At 37.3% G+C, this 24,289-nt stretch overlaps 2 protein-coding genes and 1 long non-coding RNA gene across 11 annotated transcripts in view; 1 reads left to right on the top strand and 2 right to left on the bottom strand.

Moving 5' to 3' along the window:
* Window positions 1-24,289, top strand: part of cacna2d4a (calcium channel, voltage-dependent, alpha 2/delta subunit 4a) — a 57,475-nt gene that overhangs the window by 13,482 nt on the left and 19,704 nt on the right. For 3 of the 5 annotated variants that reach the window (XR_012402080.1, XM_073947166.1, XM_073947164.1), the window contains exons 8-27: window positions 1,325-1,475; window positions 1,771-1,845; window positions 1,935-2,024; window positions 2,103-2,216; window positions 2,308-2,386; window positions 4,046-4,179; window positions 4,392-4,409; window positions 5,428-5,505; window positions 7,365-7,445; window positions 7,629-7,703; window positions 8,177-8,263; window positions 8,369-8,440; window positions 8,541-8,602; window positions 8,680-8,747; window positions 8,835-8,880; window positions 8,980-9,077; window positions 9,401-9,494; window positions 9,589-9,681; window positions 10,216-10,346; window positions 10,443-10,514. Coding sequence is in view for 4 of the 5 variants with exons in the window: in XM_073947166.1 (XP_073803267.1) it covers window positions 1,325-1,475; window positions 1,771-1,845; window positions 1,935-2,024; window positions 2,103-2,216; window positions 2,308-2,386; window positions 4,046-4,179; window positions 4,392-4,409; window positions 5,428-5,505; window positions 7,365-7,445; window positions 7,629-7,703; window positions 8,177-8,263; window positions 8,369-8,440; window positions 8,541-8,602; window positions 8,680-8,747; window positions 8,835-8,880; window positions 8,980-9,077; window positions 9,401-9,494; window positions 9,589-9,681; window positions 10,216-10,346; window positions 10,443-10,514 (1,718 nt within the window). In the remaining variant the exon portion in view is untranslated. Of the gene's footprint in view, window positions 1-1,324; window positions 1,476-1,770; window positions 1,846-1,934; window positions 2,025-2,102; window positions 2,217-2,307; window positions 2,387-4,045; window positions 4,180-4,391; window positions 4,410-5,427; window positions 5,506-7,364; window positions 7,446-7,628; window positions 7,704-8,176; window positions 8,264-8,368; window positions 8,441-8,540; window positions 8,603-8,679; window positions 8,748-8,834; window positions 8,881-8,979; window positions 9,078-9,400; window positions 9,495-9,588; window positions 9,682-10,215; window positions 10,347-10,442; window positions 12,661-24,289 lie in introns of those variants that run through there. The other 2 variants (XM_073947165.1, XM_073947167.1) reach the window with 2 other exon arrangements.
* On the bottom strand, window positions 2,952-6,470 carry LOC141381623 (uncharacterized). 2 transcript variants are annotated; one of them, XR_012402082.1, is made up of 4 exons: window positions 6,192-6,297; window positions 5,858-5,904; window positions 5,579-5,600; window positions 2,952-5,479 (listed from the first exon to the last, which is right to left on the bottom strand). It is a non-coding gene; the product is annotated as an uncharacterized lncRNA (long non-coding RNA). The 2 variants fall into 2 exon arrangements; XR_012402081.1 differs by lacking the exon at window positions 5,579-5,600 and having other exon boundaries at window positions 3,268-5,479; window positions 6,192-6,470.
* Window positions 12,576-24,289, bottom strand: part of lrtm2a (leucine-rich repeats and transmembrane domains 2a) — a 39,097-nt gene continuing 27,383 nt past the window's right edge. For all 4 annotated transcript variants that reach the window (XM_073947168.1, XM_073947169.1, XM_021475261.3 and 1 more), the window contains 3 exons: window positions 22,191-22,350; window positions 18,116-18,712; window positions 12,576-16,540 (listed from right to left, as the gene is read on the bottom strand). In XM_073947168.1, coding sequence (XP_073803269.1) covers window positions 16,083-16,540; window positions 18,116-18,712; window positions 22,191-22,251 — 1,116 coding nt within the window. In that variant the 5' untranslated portion in view covers window positions 22,252-22,350 and the 3' untranslated portion in view covers window positions 12,576-16,082. The remainder of the gene's footprint in view (window positions 16,541-18,115; window positions 18,713-22,190; window positions 22,351-24,289) is intronic.

Here is a 24,289-nt window from a genome sequence, read left to right as displayed (position 1 = left end):
TTCGGTTAATTTATTTATAATTTTTTTTTCTTTCAATAAGGTTGCTGTCATTTTCAAATTTATTTCTGTTTCTGCTCAAGACTAATTTCAAGTTTTCATTTTGCTATTTTTGTGATCCTTAGCCTCAGTCTAGCCCTAGTCTTTAGTTAATTCTTTATTTTTTTAAATTCCTGTTCCTGTGTTTTGCTTTCTGTTTTATTTCTAGTTATAGCTTATTTCTTTAAGCCTTTTGTTTAAGTTTCAGTAGTTTCATTTTGTTTTTCGAGCTCTTATTTCCCCTCTTAATTATTTTTCATATTTACTTAGTTCTAGTTAGTTTTTTCCTTGCTCTTCTTTTTAATTTTCTTGTTTCCCCAGCCGTCTAGTCCTGTTGTGTTGCTTGTCTCACTTCCCTCCTGAGTCATCGCTGGTTGTGGATCCCCTTCCCTTGATGATCGATCTGTTTGCCACCCCTGTCCCTAACCAGAGGTTCGGCTAGCTACCTTTTGACTGCTTGGCCTGAAATTTGGAATTCCCCTTTCCTGACCAGCCTGTGTTACCCTCTTAAGACACTTCCCTATGTATCATCCTGAAGTCCTGAGTCTCCTCCCCTCACCAGCCTGTTCTCCTGAAATCGTCCTGCACTATTGACTGTCCTCCTGCATAGCCTTGTTTACCTCCTGAAAATAAACCTTGTGTTCTCTTGTCAATTCTGCATTTGGGTCCTCCTTGCCACCCGTGACAATTATATTGAGGTTTACAATATATTTAACTAAAACTCAACATCTTAAGTTGAAACAAAGAATCTCTCTAAGTTGAGTTGACTTACATTTTCAAGAAAGCTGTTGAACTTTAGTTTGTAAGTTTAACCACTTTGTACAATATCCTAATTTGTGTTCTTATGATGAATAAAATTCTCAGAGGTTTGAAAAAGCACAATGTTAATTAATAAGAATTGTAATTTTTGGGGGGGTGAACTAACAATAGGGCCTGAAAGAGTTTGGTTTTTATTGTTGTCATGTCAAGAAGGTACTGTTTTGCGCATTAAGAAATCAAATCCACTCTACATGCACTTTAAAGCGATCATCTGGCCAATTACAAAAAAAGTAGATTCTCAAAAAGTTTAGAATGTGAAAATGTGATGCTGCAATATATGTTATGGGGAAAAAAGTGTGAAATTTTAGAGTTATGCAATAAATGGACTGATTGGAACATATATAAATATATTATGAAATAAATAAATAAGTAATAGAGGTACTGATTGGAACATTTGTCCTGTTAAACAGTCTGACAGTATCATACTTTTAAATTTAAAAGGGCATTTCTTTTTTTTTTTCATGCTCAGGTACATTCAAGCAGCCACATCTCCTAAAGACATCATTATCGCTGTGGACATCAGCGGGAGTATGAAGGGTTTGAGACTCACCATCGCAAAACACACCATCAACACCATTCTAGACACACTAGGCGAAAACGACTTTGTCAACGTCATTGCGGTAAGAACAGAAACCCTGCATCCAGACCTAATATGCTGCAGCAGGGGTGTCAAACCTAGTTCCTGGAGGACCGCAGCCCTGCACAGTTTAGTTTCAACCCTGCTTGAACAAACCTATTGTTTTCAAACGACCCTGAAGAATTCAATTAGTTTGATCAGGTGTATTTTTTTTAAACTAAACTGTGCAGAGCTTTGGCCCTCCAGGAACTGTGTTTGACACCTGTGCGCTACAACAAAGCAAGCAATACAAATTCTTCCATTACTATCTTAATACTCAGTATTTTCTCTATTTACAGTACAGTGATTATGTCCAATATGTAGAGCCCTGTTTTAAAGGCACACTGGTACAAGCTGATCTGGATAACCGTGAGGTAACGCTTTCTCAAACTCCACAGTGAGATGAATTCATTTGCCAGCTCTGATTTTAATATTTGCATTAATTTATCCTATTTCTGTCTAGCACTTTAAGCTTTTGGTGCAGGAGTTGCAGGTAAAAGGTGAAGGAAAGGTGAAGAAAGCCATGAAAGAGTCCTTTAAGATTCTGAATGAGGTAAGTATGGCTTAGTGTTTGAGGGACGTATGAATATCTGTATGGAAACATTGATATAATAAAAATCTGTGTGCGTAGGCAGCAGCAGAAGGCAGGGGTAGTTTATGTAATCAGGCTATCATGCTGATCACTGATGGAGCCATGGAGGATTTCCAGCAGGTGTTTGAGGAGTTCAATTGGCCAGATCGCAAGGTACAGAAAGCACACAAACATACACAGAATCACTATGGATACACGCTTTACGTGAGCGCACAATCTGATAACAGAATATACTCTCAAACAGGTGCGCGTGTTCACGTATCTGATTGGACGAGAGCTTACATTTGCCAGCAATGTCAAATGGATTGCTTGCAATAATAAAGGTGAGACCTCAAGCAATTATTCAGCTTATTTTTGATGCAGTGGCTAGATATTTAATGAGAATGTACGAGACTTGATTTATTAGCTGCTTTAGAGAACTAACTAGAAGAATAAAGTGCAGTAAACAAAAAACTACCAGTGTGATATCAATAAATAACATCACAATAGTACGATAGGAAACACCTTATTAAAACTAACTAAAAATAAAAGATGACTCCAGTATCTAGACACATTAAATTCACAAATGCCCTTTTATGATTCGAAATTAAGCAGAGCATTATAAGCATTATAAGTGTTATTTTTCTATTATTTATACACTGTTATTTATTCATTTTAATTCATATTTTATGCATTTTAATATGTATTTTATGATTTTCCGTTTTTATACACATTTTTATATTTTTAATAAATATATAATGATATTTTTACACACAGATTTATTACTTTTTATTTTAATTGTACTCATTTACTTGAGTACTTGTACTTGTTTTTAGTACTTATTTCAATTAGATGCCAATTTAATGACATTTGGACTTTTAACTTTAATTTTACATTCATTTCTTTTTTATAGTTGGATTAATAATACCAGCAACACAAAGTGCAGTCCATAAAATTGGCAATGAAATTTGCCAATGAAATGTGAAATAAATAAAATGCCAACGAATGAATTGCCAATGAAAGCCAATGTAATTTGAATCTGAATTTAAACAATATCCTACAGCAGTGGTTCCCAAAGTGGGAGTCGCAAGACACTGACAGGGTGTCAATTGATGATTTCCAAAAGTCAAATAAATTTTATTAAACTATTAGAATTACCATATTTTATCCATAACTCACAGAAGACAAAAATAGTAGTTAATAGATACATAAAAAATCATCCTGCAAAAAAAAAAAGCCATCAGCCTTTCAATTAATCTTTTCATAGGATCGATGTGTTTATGTTTGATTAACAACACAGCAATAGCGTCAGCTGCAGCTGCAGCAGATTGATTTTATAGCACTAAATGACACCTTTCTGACACCTTTATGGCAATCAAATACACTAAAAAAGAATTAATGCCACAACTGAACATTGAGAATGGCCTCTGAGTGTTTTTTTTTTTAATTAAACCAAGAATAGACTTGTGCTGGAAACATTGTGCCCACTAGTCTCTTTAGACGCGCTTAATATTAAATTAAACAAATTAATAAATGACTGTATAAATTTTATGGTTGTAAAGACTTTTGCACTTTTTTGTGTTGTCAATATGCTCGTGTTTATTTAAGCCTACTGTTGAGTGCGCAGCATTTGTATACTTATAACTACCTCTGAGGAATGTGGGTGTCGCAAGTCACTGGCATTGATAACCTTTGGGAACCCCTGTCCTACAGTATATCGACAATACAAATTTCCATTTTTTTGGGAACCCCTGTCCTACAGTATATCGACAATACAAATTTCCATTCTTTTTTTATTTTATTAGTTTCCCAAATTTAGAAATAACAATTATTAAAACAGTTAAATATAAAATGTGTAAAAAATTTAATTTCTTAAGATTCCCGAGCCACAACCAGTTCTAATATTATTTTGATTTAATAAGATGAAGTCTATGCCCTCTGCTGGTAGCAGAAAATAAATCAATCACTTTTCTCATTACTATTTCACTGATGTTTGTAATTAGGTTACTACACTCACATCTCTACACTGGCGGATGTACAGGAGAATGTGATGGAATATCTTCATGTGCTGAGCAGACCAATGGTCATCAACCATGATCATGACATCATTTGGACAGAGGCTTACATGGACAGTGTGGTGAGCTGCTTACGTTTTTCTTGTTCACTCTTGCTTTCTTCTCCTAGCCAATACTATGCAAGTACAAGTTCATGTTTCATATTGAACCAAACCTTCATATCGATCCTTTCTGTCTGCATTAATCTCAAACCTGTCATCTTGTTATTTCATTATCCTACTGTGATCTCGTTACTTCATTGTGCTTGTCATTATTTCCTGCAATCCCATTTCAGCTACCCAATACAGCTGAGGTAAACTATTCTGTTCTCAACAGTAGATGAAAATAAATCCACCTAATTGCAGTAGTTCATGTGTTTTTGTCGTTTTAAGAGTTTCTAGCATCTATTTAGATATATCCTTTAGTTATATATAGATAAACTTGTCTGTGAAGTGTTAACTTTTAGTCTAAAGCAATAGGAATTCACAAAAAAAATCAATTTTAAGTAGATGTGGGTTGTTAATTAGTTCATTATTTCTGAAACACAGTACGCTAAAGTACAATTAACAACATTTTAAATAAATTAACTTGTAGACAAAGTAACTCACCCACAAGGTTCACAAAAAAACTTTACTGTACAGAGATTTTCTGAACTAATTTAATGTATAAATAGTGGGGATTTTTTAATGCAGTTTGTTTAATTTTGAAGTTTTGATTTTGATTTTACTTTAGCATAAATCCCATTCTTCAGTTTTTTTTTCTGTGTAGATTTTAAAGATTATTGTCTGGTCAAAACATTTAACTGAAATCAAGTACACATTTGTAGCTTGTTTCTCTTGGTTTGTTTGGTCTGATACATTCGGCCCTTGTCCACATACGTAGCTTTCACATTGACTAATGGGATGTTTATTTTGAATTGATAATATCCAAAACAATATTGAATGTGTTCATTGTACAGATGTAAACTTGGTATTTTTTGTCAGTTTTTAATTTGTGAAATGCTTAATGTGTAAAAGAGTCAAAACAGTGACAGGAATTCCTGTTTCACACCCACTAATGAAAATATGTAAAAAGGAAATGAGTTTCTGACATCTTGGGACTATAAAGAGCCAGTTAGTGACAATGATGAAGGAAAAAAGGTGTGCTTGACTGTTCTGTTGTTCTGTCAGTTTAGCTCAGGCAACTGTGTTTTGCACGATGTGATCCCACCTACCTGTGAAGCAGCTGTCCTTAATGGAAAGACGTGGTCACCATTTTAATGGCATTGCTGGGATTTAGCAACCATTTGTTGATTTTTCGATGTCTGTCTCTTCCTCTCTCTCGTCTTTCAGCTTTTTAACACACAGGCCGAGAGTTTGCTGTTGATGACCTCTGTAGCCATGCCTGTGTTCAGCAAGAAAGAAGAAACAGTGAGTTTCTAAAAACCCAAAATCTAAACAAAACACAAAATCTTTGTCAGCTCCCAGATATATAAACTCTCACCTGACTTACATTATCTGAAAACCTGCAAAAACATTCGCATTGTTTTAATTTAGTTCTTCAATTTAGAAATTCAATTAAATAAATTAAGCATTCATGGAATTACATTAATAAATAAACTATGTATGGCTTATTCTGTAGATTTTAGCCTTTAACTTTACCAAGACATGAAAGCCATGCACCCAAATGATGGGTAAATGGAAGAATAAATACAGTTTAGAAATATATGTGTATATCTAATAAAATAAACAGGTTGACTGAGTTATTCAAAAATGAACTTACCACTGAAAAAGATGTCACATGTCGCCTCCTCCTGGCGTGGACCATAACTGCAGAAGGGACAGTAAATTAATATTTTTAGAGATTCTAATTACTGGAATAAATTAATCATTTAACTTAATGAACTAATCGATTCTGTAATCGTTTATCTATTTAATGTAGGGAATAAGGTATATCTAGTTTGTGATATTGAGAACGAGGATATCCGAGCTCGTCTTACTTAGGCTATTTATAAATGTAACTTTCATGTTAAGCCCCAAAAATTACTATACAATGTTGGTAGCGTGTTTTCACGTACAAACTGCAACAATTTTAATAGAAAAATTTACTTTTGTACCTAAAAGGTGTTGATTTGATACGTTCAGGCGGCGTTTCCTCAGCTTTCCACGACGAAGCCCGCGAACAGAACTAATCAATGATTACGCTCTGCTACTAGCCGCAACAGGTGTTATTAATATTTACATCTTAAGTTTCGGTTTAGGTCAAACTAGGGTCTTGTTTTTCAATGCAGTTCGATATTCAATTAATAAAGAAAATTAGGAAGTTACTAATAAATTATTAAATATTTCAAGGTGTAGGCATGCATAGGTCGAATTAAATGAAATTGAATACGTATGAAAGTTAACAATGGTTTCAATATAGCTGATCTGTAGCCTGTGTTTTGTGTATTGATTTGTATTATCACTGTTAAAGGTTTACCCACAAAAAAATAAATAAATAAATAAAAGTCTGAGATCATTAACTCTTCCTTCACTTATTTTTAAATATCAATTTTATGAGTTTACTTCTTGTGTTGAACACAAGATAGCTGGAACCCTAAAACCATTGACTTGCATTGTATTAGTATATGGATGCCAATATGCCACTTGAGGATGTAAAAATAGTTAGTAAATTTTAGATTTTGGGGTAGGCCTATGATTAGTTTTGCAAAACCATTTGTGACCAACTCAAGGGTGGCCAAACCTTTTCCTATGAAGGGCCTAAAACCAAACTTGATTGAGGCTAGTGGGCTGAAGGTAAATATAGTTGCCATACAGTATTTATTTATTTATTTATTTATTTATTTATTTATTTATTTATTATTTTTTACATTTTATAATGAACTTATTACAGTAAAAACTAAATTTCATTTATAACAGAATTACACTAGTTTTTGCCTTGATTTGCTTGCCGATGTTTTCTGCATTAGTCCTCTCTATTCATCGAGTGACAGGATTTGCATTTAAAAAAAAACTGATTAATTTACAACATTAAATTGAAACATTTCTTTTCAATTAGCTTTTTTGTAGCTCAGCAATAAAAAAAATAAAAAAGGTTACGTCAAATTACGTCAGTACATCAATCTCATTCTCCTCTCAGATGGGATGGTGGGCCAAATCAAAGGTTACAATTGGCTAACTTTGGCTTTGGTGAAATTTGTAGTAAAACCATGGTTAAATTCCACTAGAATACAGACTGAATGAGAATTTGTATTCAAAATGTAAATTTTGTTCTTTTTCTCACTGTGCAGCTCTCTCATGGCATCCTCCTCGGTGTGGTTGGCACTGATGTTCCCTTGAAGGAGCTCATGAGATTGGCTCCTCGATACAAGGTGCCTTAATAATATCATCAGTTCTCTGTTGATCACATCTAACTCTTTTCCATTCACAGAACAGACTGTGTCCATGGAGATTATTGCATACAGAGTGACTGATTGTTTAGACACCAGACTGAATAATAAATATGTGATTTTCCTGAATGATTTATTCTGATTTTTTTTCCATTCTCATTTCAGCTGGGGGTTCACGGCTATGCATTCTTAAACACTAATAATGGTTATATACTCTCTCATCCTGACCTTCGACCTCTGGTGAGCAGCTGCATACATTCCCTTTAGAGGTCTTTTGACTTACTATCATAATTTGCTGTTAATTTAATCACTTTCACACCATCCAAAATATAGGTGTTTGTTTTTTCCTCTTTGATAGAAATTTGAAGAGGCATTTAGCTAAAACATGATGCTTAATGATTCATAAAATAAGTCAATAGCACTTTGAGAGTCAGAAAACTATATTTAGGCAAAATAAAATTAATACCACTCAACCCTAATCATACACAGAGGGCTTTTAAAGCTTAATGATCAGTCTGTGTGAAAATATTTACAAAATTACTAACTTAAAGCCATTGACTCATGCCTATTAAATCCCCAAGGCATCAGGTTGAGTAAATTAAGAGCAGATTTTCATTGTTTGTACAAATATCAAATATTAAAGCTCAGCTGTTTACATTTTGCTATTAGTTTTGTAACACATTAAGTTTGTTTTATTCTGTACTTTGTGTTAGTATAAAGATGGCAAGAAGCTGAAGCCAAAGCCGAACTATAACAGTGTGGATTTATCAGAGGTGGAGTGGGAGGATACAGAAGATGCAGTAAGTGGAATATTAATAAACACTCACTCACACACATACACGCACGTACATCACACCATTTTTAGATCAATTGCTTCAAGGTGTTTGTGTGTGGTGATCCTTTAGCTGAGAACGGCGATGGTAAAAGGGGAAACTGGGACAATCTCTCTGGACGTCAGAGCAACAGTAGAAAAAGGAGTAAGTTGTATTTGACCTTTAATTTGCTGAGTTTGAAATATATCTAATTATAACCAAGCTGTGACTGTCATACTTACATGTTGATGTCTTTTTTCCTCAGAAAAGAGTTGTGTTCCTGAAAAATGAATATTTTTATACTACCATCAATGAGACGCCATTTAGGTGACCATACTAAAAGCCATTAGATTTTAAATATATAACTAATTGTGAGACTTCTAAACTTATGCATTTGTTGTTAGTCTTGGGATTGTACTTACCAACGGTCACGGGAAGAATGTTTTCATCGGAAATGTTTCAGTTGAAGAAGGTAAAGATTTTCAAATTATTTTCTGCAAAGTAATAACCATTTGCCTGATTTTTGTCACTATTAGTTGTGATGTCTTTCTGTCTACAGGCCTACATGACCTGACTGCGTCTGATGTCAGTATTGCTCAAGAATGGTGGGTGTTTGCTAGGGCTAAATGCTAGATTAGGCTGTTTTGACAGCGCAGTGATTTGATTTACACTGATCTGATGTTTTTTTTTTTCTTTTGTTTAAGGACATACTGTGAGACAGACATCGATCCACATCATCGCAAATTGACGCAGCTTCAGGCCGTGGTTCGGTATTTAACAGGAAAAGAACCAGATCTGGAATGTGAGTTCTGTTTTTAGAAACTTGCACATTCTATTTATTATTCATATAAATAACGAAGAAGAAAAACAAATATTTCATCAACATGAGTCAACAAGGTACTTAAGTAGTAACACAATATACTGAAATGCAATTTTCAGAATATAGTCAGCTGTGTAATAATTGCCATAATTGTTATAATCCTTGAAAACCGCTTGACTGATGTGCAAATTATCATAATTTTCAAACTTTCACCCTCCCTGCAGCATAACCATTTTCGTACGTTATTAACCACAATTTAAACGCTGAATGCTGACTGATGATACCCTGCTCTGTCTATTCTTAAGGTGATGAAAGGCTTCTGCAGCAGACTCTGTTTGACGCAGTGGTCACAGCTCCTATGGAAGCCTATTGGACTGCACTGCTGCTCAACGCCTCCGGGTACCATTTCCCACCCACACACACAGCGTCACAGACAAGTTTCATTAGTGAAATACGTGCTCGGCCGTGACCTTTCTCATTCTTTTGCATGCAGTATTGATGGGGGAGTGGAGACAGCGTTCCTGGGCACGCGCTCTGGCCTCATGAGGATGATCAGATATGCTGGCGTAGAGAAGCGTGTGGCGAAGTGAGTATACCTTTAATCAAGAGCTCCCGCTGTCTGCATCACGACTCAACTGCATAGGCTGCGTCTGCTCTGTCACAGGTTTCCTTGAGGCCACTCACTCCCACATATAACTTTCATCAGTAGGCACTCTAAAATACACTCAACACTGTAAGGTAAAGAGGAACAGGCGGTAATGCATAAAATACAGGCTGTATATATATGTTTTAGTTATAGGATAACCATATTTATGTACATCAAAGTAAGTAAGGCAATGACCACGCAACACATATAATTGGGTCAAAGACGAAAAGGGTATTTCTAAGCAAAAATGAACGACTTTAATACATTTTAAACATGATTTATTGTACATACGACATCCACTATTAACTTCACTAATGCCGTTAAGTGAAGCAATTGTTTATATATCAAAAATCTTGTCAGGCATAATTAGATCAAGAATCATTTGATGACATATTAAAAGACACCAAAATAGGACATCTCATCTTTGACCTATATATTAATGTTGGATGTTTTTTTTTGATGGTTTCTTTGCAGAAAATTCTTAACTGCATCAGATAAGGAGAATATTTTTACTCTAGACCATTTCCCTGTTTGGTATCGGCGTGCGGCAGAAAATCCAGCTGGCCGCTTTTTGTACTACGTTCCTACAGAGGACAACTCAGGAGGTAGCCTGTACCCTGCAGTCCACATCAAAACAACTGAGACTTTACAGCCTTTTGAGAGTACAGTGCTCAGTATTTTTTTCGTTTCTTTCCCTGCAGTGAACGGCAGGTTTGTGATTGCTGTCACGCCTGTTACAGTCTCTGTGAGCAAAAAGACAGCAGTTGCTGGAGGTAGGATTTCCCTGGTTATTCTTCACTTTTATTCTGACGAAAAACCTCTAGTTGAATTGATAATATTCATTTTGTCCAGTGTACACACATGTGCCCGTGTATGGATGTGCAACCATGTATGGTGTTTACCTCCGCATGAACATCTCTTTGTGACCTTTGCTTGTGCTACTTTCCCTGTACTCCTAAAGACACGCATTACTGATGACGTATTAGAGCATTTCTGAAAAGGAAAAGATACAAAAAGCAATGAAATAATATGAAGTACAGTATGTACTTGTATCATTTTCATTCTTTTAAATAGCAGCCCCCATTAAACCACATTTAATGTTTATAAGACCAAAAATAGTCACAAGCAAAGCATGTAATATAATACGAATTTGTTTGTGATTTGTATTACCTTCATTTCTTTTCTGTAAGAATACATGGTTATGGATTCAGTGGCAATGGAAAAACACTTCTATAATGGTGTAGTTAAAGGTGCAGTAGGTGATTGTCGTTTTTGCTGGTTGAAAGTATCTTCACATTCCAATAGTACTGATTAAAGTAAATGATCTAAATGTATTTATATGTATTTTTTATATTCTGGGTAAGGCATAAAACTAAAAAATGTTCATCCAATTAAAATTTGCCGGGCGGACAATTCCCATAATTCTGATAAGTAGCCCTAACTGGCTGTCAACATTTGTAGATCTGTACATCTGTGCACCCCTTTTCATACAGAAAGATCCACTGTTTATGCATGCACACATGTTTAAGTTATGTGTAATGTTACGCTTTAAAACTATTTTAGTCACGCAAAGCTGATGTAGTTTTGTTATTTTACGAATGGGCTATATGCACAGAAGTGTTGTTCAGCCACTGAAACCACCTGGTAAAAAGACTGATGTGACTAGGGACCTTTTACAGCATCGATAACGTAGATTTTTTGCTTGGGTCATTATTATTAGCTGTTGAAGGTGAATCAGTGAGACAAGGTCTTTTTTATGGAGGACAAATTACAATTTTTTTAATTTTTTGGTCAGCCAGGAGATAAAATAAACTAAGACAACATGATAGCAACTAAAAAAAAAAAGTAAAATATGACGCGCCCCCCACAGTGCTTGCTGAGGCCCCCTTGTGGGTCTGTACCCCCCTGCTTTGGTGTTTTAAAATATTATGTTAATGGTAAGCATTTTGGCAGATCACCAACTGCACCTTAAAAATATCTGCAACCAGAAGCTATCTGGACTGTATGCTAACCAGACAACAAGTCTGATGCATCCCAATCACATATTTAAGCACTATCCTATGCCATTTTGTAGTATGAATATGTACATTTTTTATTCACATTAAAAATCAAAAAATGGTAAGTACAGTTTAAATACAGTACCTAGATGATGTACTTATTTAGTCCATAAACAGAATCAAGGAATGTTGAACACGTCATGCATTCAGTAGTCACAGCTTTGCTTATGTAGCAAAAGTGGAGGAGCTATCTTTCAATAAAGTTGGATTGCATTATTTATTTTGGATTGTGCAAACAAAATGATCTAACATTATGAGATTATTTTGCTGCCTCCTGATGGTGAATGCAGGTATACTCATGACAGCTACTATTTGTTAGTTTGGTCATTTATTTCACTAATAGGGCAACTTTAAAGGTCGACATGGTTTAGTCTTGCAAAACCTGAGCTTCTAACAGAGAGTTAAAAATAAATCTGGATTAATAGATTTTATTGGCCATGTTACTAATATGTAAAGCGATGATAATATCCATGTCATTAGTGCTATGAACTAGACATTTGGTTAAAAAAAAACATTAGTTGTTCATGAAAAGCATTAATGGTCACAGTTGAAAACATGACAACATTATTCCATATGAAAGGGGTTTTTCCTCATGAAGCTTCTTGTTTCTAGATGGACTAACAAGTGCGACACACACATCTCACTGATATGCTGTAGAATTAATCCAATAGTCAATGCTTAACCCTTGTTTTTTTTATCTGTCATATTTGAACCTGGATTTCACTAATTGAGTTTGAGCAAACTGTGTGAGTGCTTGCTGAACTTCAAACTTAGGCGTTTACGGAAATACATTCTTTATTCATTTTAACACAGAATTATATCACAGCTCACAAATCATATTTCAAACTGATTTTTATCAAGCGAAAATATAAAGAAGGATCTCATATCAGTCTTAGAAAAAAGGTCAAGTGAAGAAAGGGTCACATCAATACGCTATAAGATATTAAATCTGAACTTCAGAGAGATTTTGAAGATGCTTTCAGCTCAGTCAATTGGACAAATTCTTTCCTTTCATCCATCCAATGGGATTTACAAAGCTTTCGTTTTGCAGGGAGGTGTAGTGAACTGTGTGGTGTCCCTGCTGTTATATGTAAGGCCAGGACAGAGAGTAAACACACCTAAGCTGAGTCGCTGCTCGTTTATAAATGGCCCTTCATATTCACTGACATTACATCACAACTACTCTGTCGGCTTAGATTCAGAAAAAGCGCATTGCTGACATCAATAAACAAGCATGTGCTCACTTTTGAGATTATTCGCAATAAGTGCAATTTGACAGGAAAGTATTAGTCCACCAGTGGCAAAAGTGCTTTTTTTTCATAGAAGAGGATACAGGGTATGTGTATTGTCGCCCCGTGCAGAGAACAGGCCTATGACACATGCTGTATAAAATAAGAGCTAACTTAAACAGTAACGGCAGGAAAGACCGCAACCATTAGACAAAACTCCTCTCATTAATAATTCATGAGTTTTCTCTCACAGAGAATTTTCGGAGTTCCTCTGCGAAAGAAATTTGCAGGGAAAAGGTATTCTCAGGTTTTGCGAGTTACTGTTCATAAATAATTTGTAAGACACCGATTAAAATATATACATGTATTCAACATACCTTTGAATAAATGTATACCTGTACTTATATATAGTCAGCATATGGCTGGAAATATCACTGAACACAGAGACAAGTCCTAGACGCTTAACTGCTGGTGTCGGTATTGGCACGCAAATTAGTTGTACTTTGATTTACAACTTTTTGCCAGCAACCTTACCAGTAATTTGCATTGGTAATGAATAGTGTGTGGGAAAGATTGTTGCTATAGTTACAGCGGAAGAGCATCTTCTAAATCCTGATGAGGTGGTGTGATATTTGCTCCGCACCCTTGTGCCTACTGCACATCCTTCCTACAGATGGCAGCATTGTGCAAAACACCCAACGATGACGTTATTCTTGACATTAGCAACGTTATAATCTGGTTCTAAATTGTAAGTAATATTGAGGCAAAATATATGTTGGTTCACATTAAGAGCGTGTAACTAATTTCTGCCAGTCTTTCTTTCCCTTTCATGTCCAGTCGCTGAGGCTGAATGCCGCAGAAAAGCTTATATTGATGATATCTGTTGGCTTCTGAAAGCCTGAGTCAAATTTATCTGAATTATTCAGTCTAAACAACTTCTGCCCTCAAAGAAAAGCGGATTATGCAAATTGGTCCACAAGCAGAAAATTGATCGCACAAATGCAATCGATTCCCGTTCATCGTCAGCCCGAGAGAAAGGATCAGACTAAATCAGCTATGACATCTTAGTCCGGAATTAAACAACAGACCAACAAAGACATTGATTTATATTGCACAGAAAAATCTATCTTAATAAAGGTAAGATTTATTTCCTCCTCAGCTATTGCCTTTCTGTTTTTAGTTAAGAGGGCAGCTATTCTTTAGGACCACTGTGCTTCTTTAACCACCAAGGTGTAATTAACATTTCCAGTAGCCACAATTCGCCACCCTCCACTAACAGAGTCCTCAGCCTGCTCTACATTAGCACTTCACGATACTTCAAGACACTTCACGATAGACACCAGGGCTGGATTCTTCTATTCTTACAAAAACACGTCTGACCTCTAGAGATGAACATGGGGAAACAGCAAACAGTAAACAAACAAAACAATGTTATCAACACAAATTATTATCACACAATACAGAGGACAAACCTCACACTTAAGAACAGAAATCTGGGGTCACGTCACATTGTATAGAATATATTATAGCTGATAAATAAGATGGGAATATTTCCAAATATGATATGCGGGGAAATGATGTCCATTGCACACTAGGATAAGGTTAAGGGTTACAGTTAGGATTGGAGGTGAGAGTTGGTTAGAGTTTAGTAAAGGAATTAATATTTGGGTTGGGAGGTTTAGGGTTGAGGGTTCAGATTAGTGATGGGGGTTATGGTAAGGGTAGGGATTAGTGTTGGAAATTTGGGGTTTGATGGTAAAGATCAATTATGAAACTTTATGGTAAATGGTTGGAGTGGGTTTTGGAAAGGGCTGGGGTTCAGATTAATCATGGAGTGTTATGGTATGGTATTGATGTAGTTTTAGGGTAAGGGAAATATTAGTGTTGGGGGTTAAGGGTTGGGTTTAGATTTATGATGAAGTGTTAGGGCAATAGTGTTTGGGGTTAAAGGTTGGAGGTTCAGATTACTGATGGAGCGTTGGGGTAATGGAGGGACTAGTTCAAGGTGTAAAGGTTGGGGTTAGATTAGTTATGGATTGTTAGGGTAATGGAGGGGTTGTTGTTTGCAGTTAAGGATTGGGGTTAATGGAGGAATTAGTGTTGAATTAAGGTTGAGCGTTAGATTAGTGATGGAGTGTTAGGGTATTGGAAGGATTAGTGTTGGAGGTTTAGAGTTGGGGTTCAGATTAGTGGTGGATTAATATAGTATGACTGGAATTAAAATTGGTGGTTGATGGGTAAAGGTTTAAAACAAGAGCTGGAGGTTTAGGATTACACAGTGTTTACACCGAGCATGTCTATTGACAGGAGATGCAGAAACTGCATGAGGCTATGTAAACTAGACAAAATTAACATTACAAATCAATTTGTCCTTTTGTCAGAAGTAGAACAAGCACATACAGTACACCAGAAATTAGGACGTCTGTTTACGGTCTGTGACTCAGTATGATGCATCGAGAAGCAACATTGATTATAATGAGTGTTATTGGTTTTTGATGTGGTGTGGACCCGGTGTAGACACAGTGTTACCTCAATGGTCAGATGAGCCTATATAGTAAGGATTGGTATTAGTATTTAAGGGTGACAGTTAGATTGGTGGTTTTGATTAGTATTGAAAGGTTGGGATTAGAGGTAAAGGTTTTGGGGTTAGGGTTATGATAGGATGTTTGGTTTATGGTTATGCTGCTACAGAGGCTAATGCTAATGACAGCACATGATCCTCTAGAAACATCAGGGTTCAGAACTGTGAACAGTTGCATCCACGCCTCCTCTGCTGAGATCCTCTCAACATTGGGGGAGGGTGGGGGAGTTTAAAGTGCTGAGTGGTCCCTCTTGTCCTGGGGCAAATAGGTCAAAGGTCATAAGCCAAAGTTTAGAGATTGAGTAAAGAGTAAGTCTGAGAGTCAGAGAGGGTCTCAGGAAGGACAGAGAAACAGGACACAAGGATGATGAATCCTCCGCTGGGCAAGTGATCATCAAATGTGCAGCTCAATCAGTAAAGGATTCTTTATATTTGTAGCATCCCTCTGAACTTTGACCCCTCTCCCCCGTTCCCCTATGCAACTGATGAGATCTGTTTTTCCTCTGGGTCGGTTTCGGCCTCTGCGTCACCCATCAAAGGCTGCCTCTTCTTTAGCTCTCGCTGGTATTTTGCCATCAGAGAGGCATAAATACAGCCATACGCTGCGGCAGCTACCATCATTATACAAACAATTCCACAAACCACACCAGCGATCACTACTGTACCGATCGCCCTGCGAACACTGACCGGCCGATAGCGCTGCTTCACACAGTCTGGTAGCTCTGCCTCTGTACGTACTACAGCACTGTCAGATGACGGAGCGGCTGTCCCTCGAAAACATGGTGGCGATCCACCTTTTGTGCTCCCAGTCCCGCCCCCATTTTCATCCTCCAATTGCAGACAGTAGTTGAACATCTCCACAGGAACGCCCCTGATGTCACGGCCCCTTAAGTCCTTCGGAAGTGTACACTCAACAGCATCGACATAACCGCCTACAACAGAAAGCAACAGAACAAGACAAATCAAAAGTTTAGCTCTCTGAGGTAAACAATAGTCACCTCTAATTAATTTAAATGGCTGCTTCAAGCCCTCCAAAATAGCACTGCACAGCGTAGAGGGTCAGCAGCACTCTTCAATTTGTGTGTGTGTGTTTGTATGAGAGGAAGAGCAGTAGCTGGTGTATAATTAATAAGCCTGACATGCATACAGAAGCTCTGTTCCAAAACCCAGTGAGCTGCCATGCTGCCTCCTGCTCACAGCTGCCTTCGAATGTCATGCTAACTGTCATGGAACCTCTTAAGTGAATAATTTGGAGTGCTCTATGTGGGCAGAAACTCCACGTCAATCAAAGTCTTCCACACAGAGCAGCAAAAACACACTTGATTTTAATATTGTTTGACAGTGGCACCTTGCTAATGCTGCAGTAATCCACTACATATACTGTACAAAACACACAAATTCCAAGTAACGTAATTTATATTTTAAGACTTTCAGTACTGAATAAAATTAACTGCACCATCCTATTAATAAAATTGATTGTGAGTTTAGATGGAAATAAATGTTATAAATTATTCGAAAAAGTATCTTAGAAGGCAGCACAAGTAAGAAGCCTACCTACATGTCAAGAGAGCATCTATGATGCCTTAAAATCTTGCCTCCATATGCAGCTCACTAGGTTTTGGAGCAGCACAAGAGAGTCAGAGCCCACCAAGACTGGAGTCTCTTTCTCACACACACTAAAAGCTTTGTGACTCAGCCTCTCATGTCTGTTTCAAATCCCCCTCCCTCTTAAAGCTGCTCTGAAATAGAACGAAATGAGTTTCTCTGACTCAGAGTAGAAGGATTGAGACAGACCGAGAAAAACAGAAAGCGAGAGGTATGGAGAATAAAAAGCAGAGGATTCTCAGTTCTTTTTCACAATGATTTCTGGGGTTTTGCCACATTTCATTGCCAATAGTAGACAAAAGATGGATGGAAAATTAATAGGTAGAGTGTGGGTATAATATGTCTGGAGTGTTATGCACTTACATTAGGTTACAGCTCCATCTGTTAAGAGGCTTAATAAACCTCTTCTAAAACAGATCACTTTTTAAATTATCGTTGGTTGAACTGCAGTCAAAGCCCTTTTAAAATGCCAATAAGCATACACTTCACATGATTGCACATACAATTTTAATGCAGTACAGTAAGTTGCTATGTTGAATACTATAACTTGTGAGGAAAATAGTTCATTTGATTTTAAATATTAATAGGTTAATTATTTATTGAACACTGCTGTCTATTATTATACTGTTGTTGCTGCCTCTTTATGAGTTCACACTAGAAAATTATAATATATATTTATATGATCTAGTTTGTCAAGATAAGTTCAGTTTTAGACAAAATGTCCCCAAAAATGTCCCACCTGCTGAAGGACAGTGACAGTTAAGAGAAGGCAATTCACCGTGGACTATTCCAAAGAATACCTTGGTAAAATCCAGGAAATTCATAGCCTCTTGTGGTTTATTGCTTAAATGATGTTTGTACACCTGCAGCAAGTAAAAACACCACACACACGAAGCTCTCACCTCTGTATATTAGCCACTCCATCCAGTGTTTGAAGTCTCTCAGGTTGCAGTCACACTCCCAGGGGTTCATGCCCAGCTCCAGGTGCTGAAGGTTGACAAGAGGCTCGAACGTGGCTCTCTCCAGGGCGTGAAGTCTGTTCCCAGCCAAGGAGAGCCAGGTTAGCTGTTGCAGCTCATCTAGAAGGCCCAGTGGCACAGCGGCCAACCCGTTCAGAGACAGATCCAGCTTCCGCAGATGGGTCAGGCCGCGAAACAACTCGCGATCCAAAACCGTCAGGCTGTTATTACGCAAACTCAATTCGCTCAGGTTACTCAGCTCACGGAACAGTCTGGAAGGAAGGTTGTCCAGGTAGTTGTTGGACAGGTCGAGTGTCTCCAGGGTGCTCAGGTTGGCAAAAGCAGAGAGGGGCAGGGAGGAGAGGCGGTTATTGGCCAGAAGGAGGGTATGTGTGCCCTCCGGGAGAGAAGTGAGTGCGGGCACAGATACTAGACTCCTCCCACTGCAGTTAGCTTCCAGTGAGTTGCACACACATTCTGAAGGACAGCCAGCGCATAACTGCAGCAACGTAGCACACACACTCAGCACACCTAGAAAACCTGTGTTGAAGAAGAAAAAGAAAAAAGTGTATATCGTCTGAAAGGTGACATCATCCATTAGCTCTTGAAAGCTACTATGTGAAAAATGTGACAGGTGTTGATTTGGTGCCACTGTGAATCACATGTACAGTATTCAATTAAGCAGATGCCTGGACTAAACCTGTGGCTGCTGATCTTACCATACTATTTTAAACTTATGAGCTTATGTAAACCTATGCACAGACTTCTGGAATACAGGGGTATTTTTTTGCACCTACAAGAAGCTTCAGTCTGTTGCAGCAGCTTTTGACTATTTCTCTCGCTCTGTGTGTGTGTGTGTGTGTGTGTGTGGCTTATAAATCACGCAGAATTAAGTATTTTGAAAATGTAAAAAATGCAGATTGTTTCCTGTGAGGGTTGGGGTTTGGGGTAGGGTGATAGAATATACAGATTGTACAGTATAAAAGTCATGACATGTATGGAAAGTCCCCATAAAGATAGCTTACAAGTGTGCTTGTGTGCACACTGCAGACCAAACTGTCAGTCAGTCGATGTTGCGCCATCAGTCAGTGTCTGTCAGCCTAGTTTTTACAGTGTGTTGTGCACATATTGGCTTAAGTTTAGTCACATAGGCAGTCGTTTCAATGACAGGTTGCTCTATTTAGTTTGTTTTTTGTTCGATTTAGAAAACTAGTCAGTGCATGAGAATTAAAAGTGACACTGATGAAAGCAGGCAAAGATGTCTTATACACATACAGAATGGCACATGCAAAATGTTGTTCTAAAGTAACTTCTTATCAGAGCATTTGAACACACAAATATTTCTTTAGCTCTTATCGGGGAGCTCATAATACTTCTTTTATGCATTATTGTTGATTAACTCTGCATATGTTTTGGACCTGTGCATCTCATGGAAATATTGTTTGATTTGAAGGACAAGTTTCACTTGAGAAGGTCTGAAAAGCTTCTCCAGTGGCATAAGGCTTCTCTGTTCTAAATGAATGCTTTATTTGTGGTATTGTATGATGGGAATATAATGTGCCTCAGAGCTAAACAGAGGATGTCCTCTGCTCTGCCATGACAAAACAAACATTTGCCAACTGTTCGTCAGCTCTCTCTTTTATGCAACAGTGTAAGAGGGTGGGGAGCAATAACTCTCTTTGTGTATGAAACAATCACACGCTATGAATGGATACTGTGGTTTTAAACGTCAAGTTCCCAGTTGTCTTGTTGTTGAAAGTGTATGTGTGTGTGATAGTGTTTGGCAGTTTGAGAGTGCAGACAGATGCAGTTACAGCACTCAGATATCGGATCCCGACCAGCCTCAACACCCTGATCCCTCTGTAATCAGAGACACATACAATCATCGCAAACACACACTCTCTCTCATACACACTCACACAATTCTGTGTAATCTCAATAATTAATCCGTCCTCTTAAACTATGTAGTTGTGAATCATTCTAGAATTGCTGTTTTGGCCCGTCAAACTTCAATCTTCAGCATCTCCCTTTCTCCTCAAATATTTTATTCTATTTGTACGATAACAAAGGTGTGTCAGGACATCAGTCATTTGAATGTGTTCTTGAAACACAATGCTTGTGAGTTATGCTTTCTATGTCTACAGAACAATCGTTTTTAAAAAACCACAAAGATGCCTGTGTGTCATCACAGAAATCTCCTAGAGAGCTGACGTACTGTGGTTTAAAAGAAGACGGATGTCTGTTCTGTGCCTGCTCTCAGATTTCCCCTTAAATGTTGTTTTACTGTACCTCTTTTCTTACTCTATAGGATTTGATTATTTTTATTGCATTACTCCAGATGCCAGAAAAAATTATGCAAACACTGGAACACAAAGACATTCTGGAGAACATGTTGGTTGCTTCTTGACAATGAAACAATTTTAAAAAGCTACAAAAGCACAAGCATAAGACATGTGCTATAATTTATAATCTTATGAATTACTAACCTAGTGACTAGCGCTGCACAATATTGAAAAAATCTGACACTGCGATATATTGTTTTGCCGCGATATATATTGAAATATGAATATAATTTTTACTAAATGATTTTAAAAGCTCTATTTGGAAATATTGGAAATAAAACGTCAATAAATACACAGTCTAACAGTATACAAGTAAAGCGATTGAACAGTCGAATGTAAAATAACATGGCTGCCATTGTATAAACACATCAAAACATGTATTATATTTTTTATCTTTTAATCTTTATTTAACAATCTAATCCAGCGATGTGTCTATTGTGGATACACACATTGTGATTGCGATATCAATGCTCAAACAATGTATTGTTCAGCCCTACTAGTGACTGTCTAAAATTTAAATAGGTTTTTACCTAAAATATTTTCCTCCACTTAACTAATTATTTCAACTACCAGGTCTGTTTAATTTAATCATTAAGACAGATTTAAGAACATTTAAATTGAATTTAAACATAGATATTAATTGAAATGTTCCACATCAAACTTCTCATGAATGCACAAGAGCTAGTTTGGATGTCAAGATTATCAATGAATAATGAAGACCTGAGGCTTTTCCTCACACAAAGCTACTTCAAGACTTCAGAAGACCGTATAAAATGAGCTGGTCTTTAAGGATAATTTCATGGATTTTTTGTTGTTTTAAAGGTTGACAGAATCAGTCCTCATTCACTGTTATTAAACTGAAGAAAGTAGAGAGGCAATTCTTTTAAAAAGCTCTGTGTGCTCTCCAAGGGGAAAAAAAGCAATACTTTCCGTATTGACTTGCTTGACTCTCTCACACCAAGAACAATCACTAAAACAATAACCATAATAATTTTGTCATCTGCTGCTAAACGCTCAAGATTGACTCTCATTGGCTGTCAATGTTTTTATGATTCACCATCTGGAATAGATTGTGTTTAAAGTGATTCCAGTGATATTGTTCCTCTGAGCCAATATTATTATAGTGATGGTGTGGACTCTCATTTTGGTGTGGCTAGTCATTTCAATTTGAAACAAATATATCTGTGCGGTTATAGATAATGTCCTTGGTGTCAATGAGCCTTAAAGCAGCAGGTGATTTTTTTTTTTCACTATACATTAATAAGTATGGTATATAAGACAATGCAGCTGAACTGTGTATGCAAGTACTGTATGCATGTATGTGTGTGTTGCTTCTTTTTTGACTTATGCAGATCTTTAATTAGACACACATGAACTAAAGCCATGTTATCCATCTGTTGCTGGGGCAGCTGGTGATGTTTCCCGCACTCTATACCACGCTATAAACACCCACACAGACACATATGTCAACACACAATATCATTCCTCCACATTAGTAAAAACAGATCCTTTTTTGAAATGTATCAGTTTGCATGCTATTGATATGTAAATAATTGTTTAGTCACTAGTTGGACAAAAAGCACTTAAAAGCTATGATTGGAGTCTGTCCTTAAATACTGTAGAAGCCCAACCCCTACAGAAGAGCAAATGCATGTGTGTGTGTGTTTTGGGCTCACCTTGGCTGTCCGGATTTCCTCTCCTCCTTCGACCCACTGTAGGTGCAGTGCAGAGCTGCATGTCTGCGCTTCTACGACTGCAGCTGCCTCAGATCTGCTGTGGCATCAGCTGGCCCTGATGCCAGCCTCCACAGGCAGTGATACGAGGCCAGTGACCAGACTGCAGAGAGAGTTTAAAGGATACTCAGTTTTTTCAAGACTTAAATGACTTCTGAAGGTGAAAGCATGCTCTTATGCAGAATGATTTTGAGCATCTAGTTACTAAATACTTAAAACATAAAATAAAAAATAATAACCTTTTGAACAGGTTTACAATGCAAATCCAATTACAAGTCTCTTATATAATTCATTCACTGATTAATTTTTCTTCGGCTCAGTCTCTATTTGAGAGGTCGCCACAGTGCAATGAATTGCTAACAATTTCAGCATATGTTTTACGCAGTGGATGAGCTTCCAGCCGCAACTCAGTATTGGGAAACACCATACACATAGTGCATGAACATGGGGAGATGCAAACCATTGAAATCAATTTCTCCACATAGAAATGCCATGGCCCAGCCAGGATTCGAACCAGTGACCGTCCTGTTATGAGGCGACAGTACTAACCACTGAGCTACCGTGCTGCCCCTCTCATATAAAATATCTACTAAAAGACAGTAAAACAGAAAATATTACTTTAGAAACTGCATTGTAAATAAATCTTTTCACATATATGCATATCTGTGTGTGTAGAGTCTGTGTGGGCCTACATGTCAGTAACAGCAGTATCAATGTAATTTATTCATTCATTCATTTTCTTGTCGGCTTAGTCTCTTTATCAATCTGGGGTCGCCACAATTGAATGAACTGCCAATTTATCCAGCATATGTTTCACGCAGCACATGCCCTTCCAGCTGCAACCCATCACTGGGAAACATCCATACACACTCATTCACACACATACAGTACAGTACACTATGGACAATTCAGCTTACCCAATTCACCTATGCCACATGTTTTTGGACTGTGGGGGAAACCAGAGCACCCGGAGGAAACCTACGTCAACACGGGGAGAACATGCAATCTCCACACAAAAATGGCAACTGACTCAGCCGGGGCTCTAATCAGCGACCTTCTTGCTGTGAGGCGATTGTGCTACCCACTGCACAATCCTGTTGCCCAGTATCAATGTCATGCCATGTTATTTTTCATATCTACATGCTACACTCAAGTTAAATAGAAAAATATTAATTGGCGAAAAAGAAAATGAACAATGCTTGTTGAATATATTTGTTTAATCTATTTAACATATTACTGTATTGTGCAGTGATGGAAAGCACAATCCTAAGATATCCGAAACGAAAATGAAAAAAAGTGAAATCACAAATGAGGGCTCCTGAATGTTTAATATGATTTATTTAAATATTTTACTATTGAATAATACTATTAATATTCATTCATTCATTCATTTTCTTGTCGGCTTAGTCCCTTTATTAATCTGGGGTCGCCACAGCGGAATGAACCGCCAACTTATCCAGCAAGTTTTTACGCAGCGGATGCCCTTCCAGCCGCAACCCATCCCTGGGAAACATCCACACACACATTCACACACACACACATACACTACGGACAATTTAGCTGTACTGCATGTCTTTGGACTGTGGGGAAACCGGAGGAAACCCACGCAAACGCAGGGAGAACATGCAAACTCCACACAGAAACACCAACTGAGCCGAGGCTCGAACCAGCGACCCAGCGACCTTCTTGCTGTGAGGCGACAGCACTACCTACTGCGCCACTGCTGCGCCCGATACTACTAATATTTAATATGAAATATTTTCCCAGGTGAATTTTAATGAAGACAAATAGAGTCGTCTGATTTTCAGATTTTTGCTAACTGTTTAAGCTCAATCTTTTAATCTGTCATTTTTTAATCAGCTGAGATCTGAATACAAGCTCTAAATATTTTGATTCCTAATCAAATTTGAAGGATTTTGAGCTAATAAAAACCATACACTTAAATCATAAAATCCAGAAAAAAGGGATCAAAAAAACTTGCTTATTAACTCAAATCAGAATCTTATGAATATATACAAATGTGTCGTTAAATTATTGAAACA

This window comes from Danio rerio, chromosome 4 (assembly GCF_049306965.1).
Source record: "Danio rerio strain Tuebingen ecotype United States chromosome 4, GRCz12tu, whole genome shotgun sequence".
NCBI classification, from domain to species: domain Eukaryota; kingdom Metazoa; phylum Chordata; class Actinopteri; order Cypriniformes; family Danionidae; genus Danio; species Danio rerio.
Note: the sequence above shows the minus strand (reverse complement) of the source record. Positions and strands in the feature narration are given on the sequence as shown.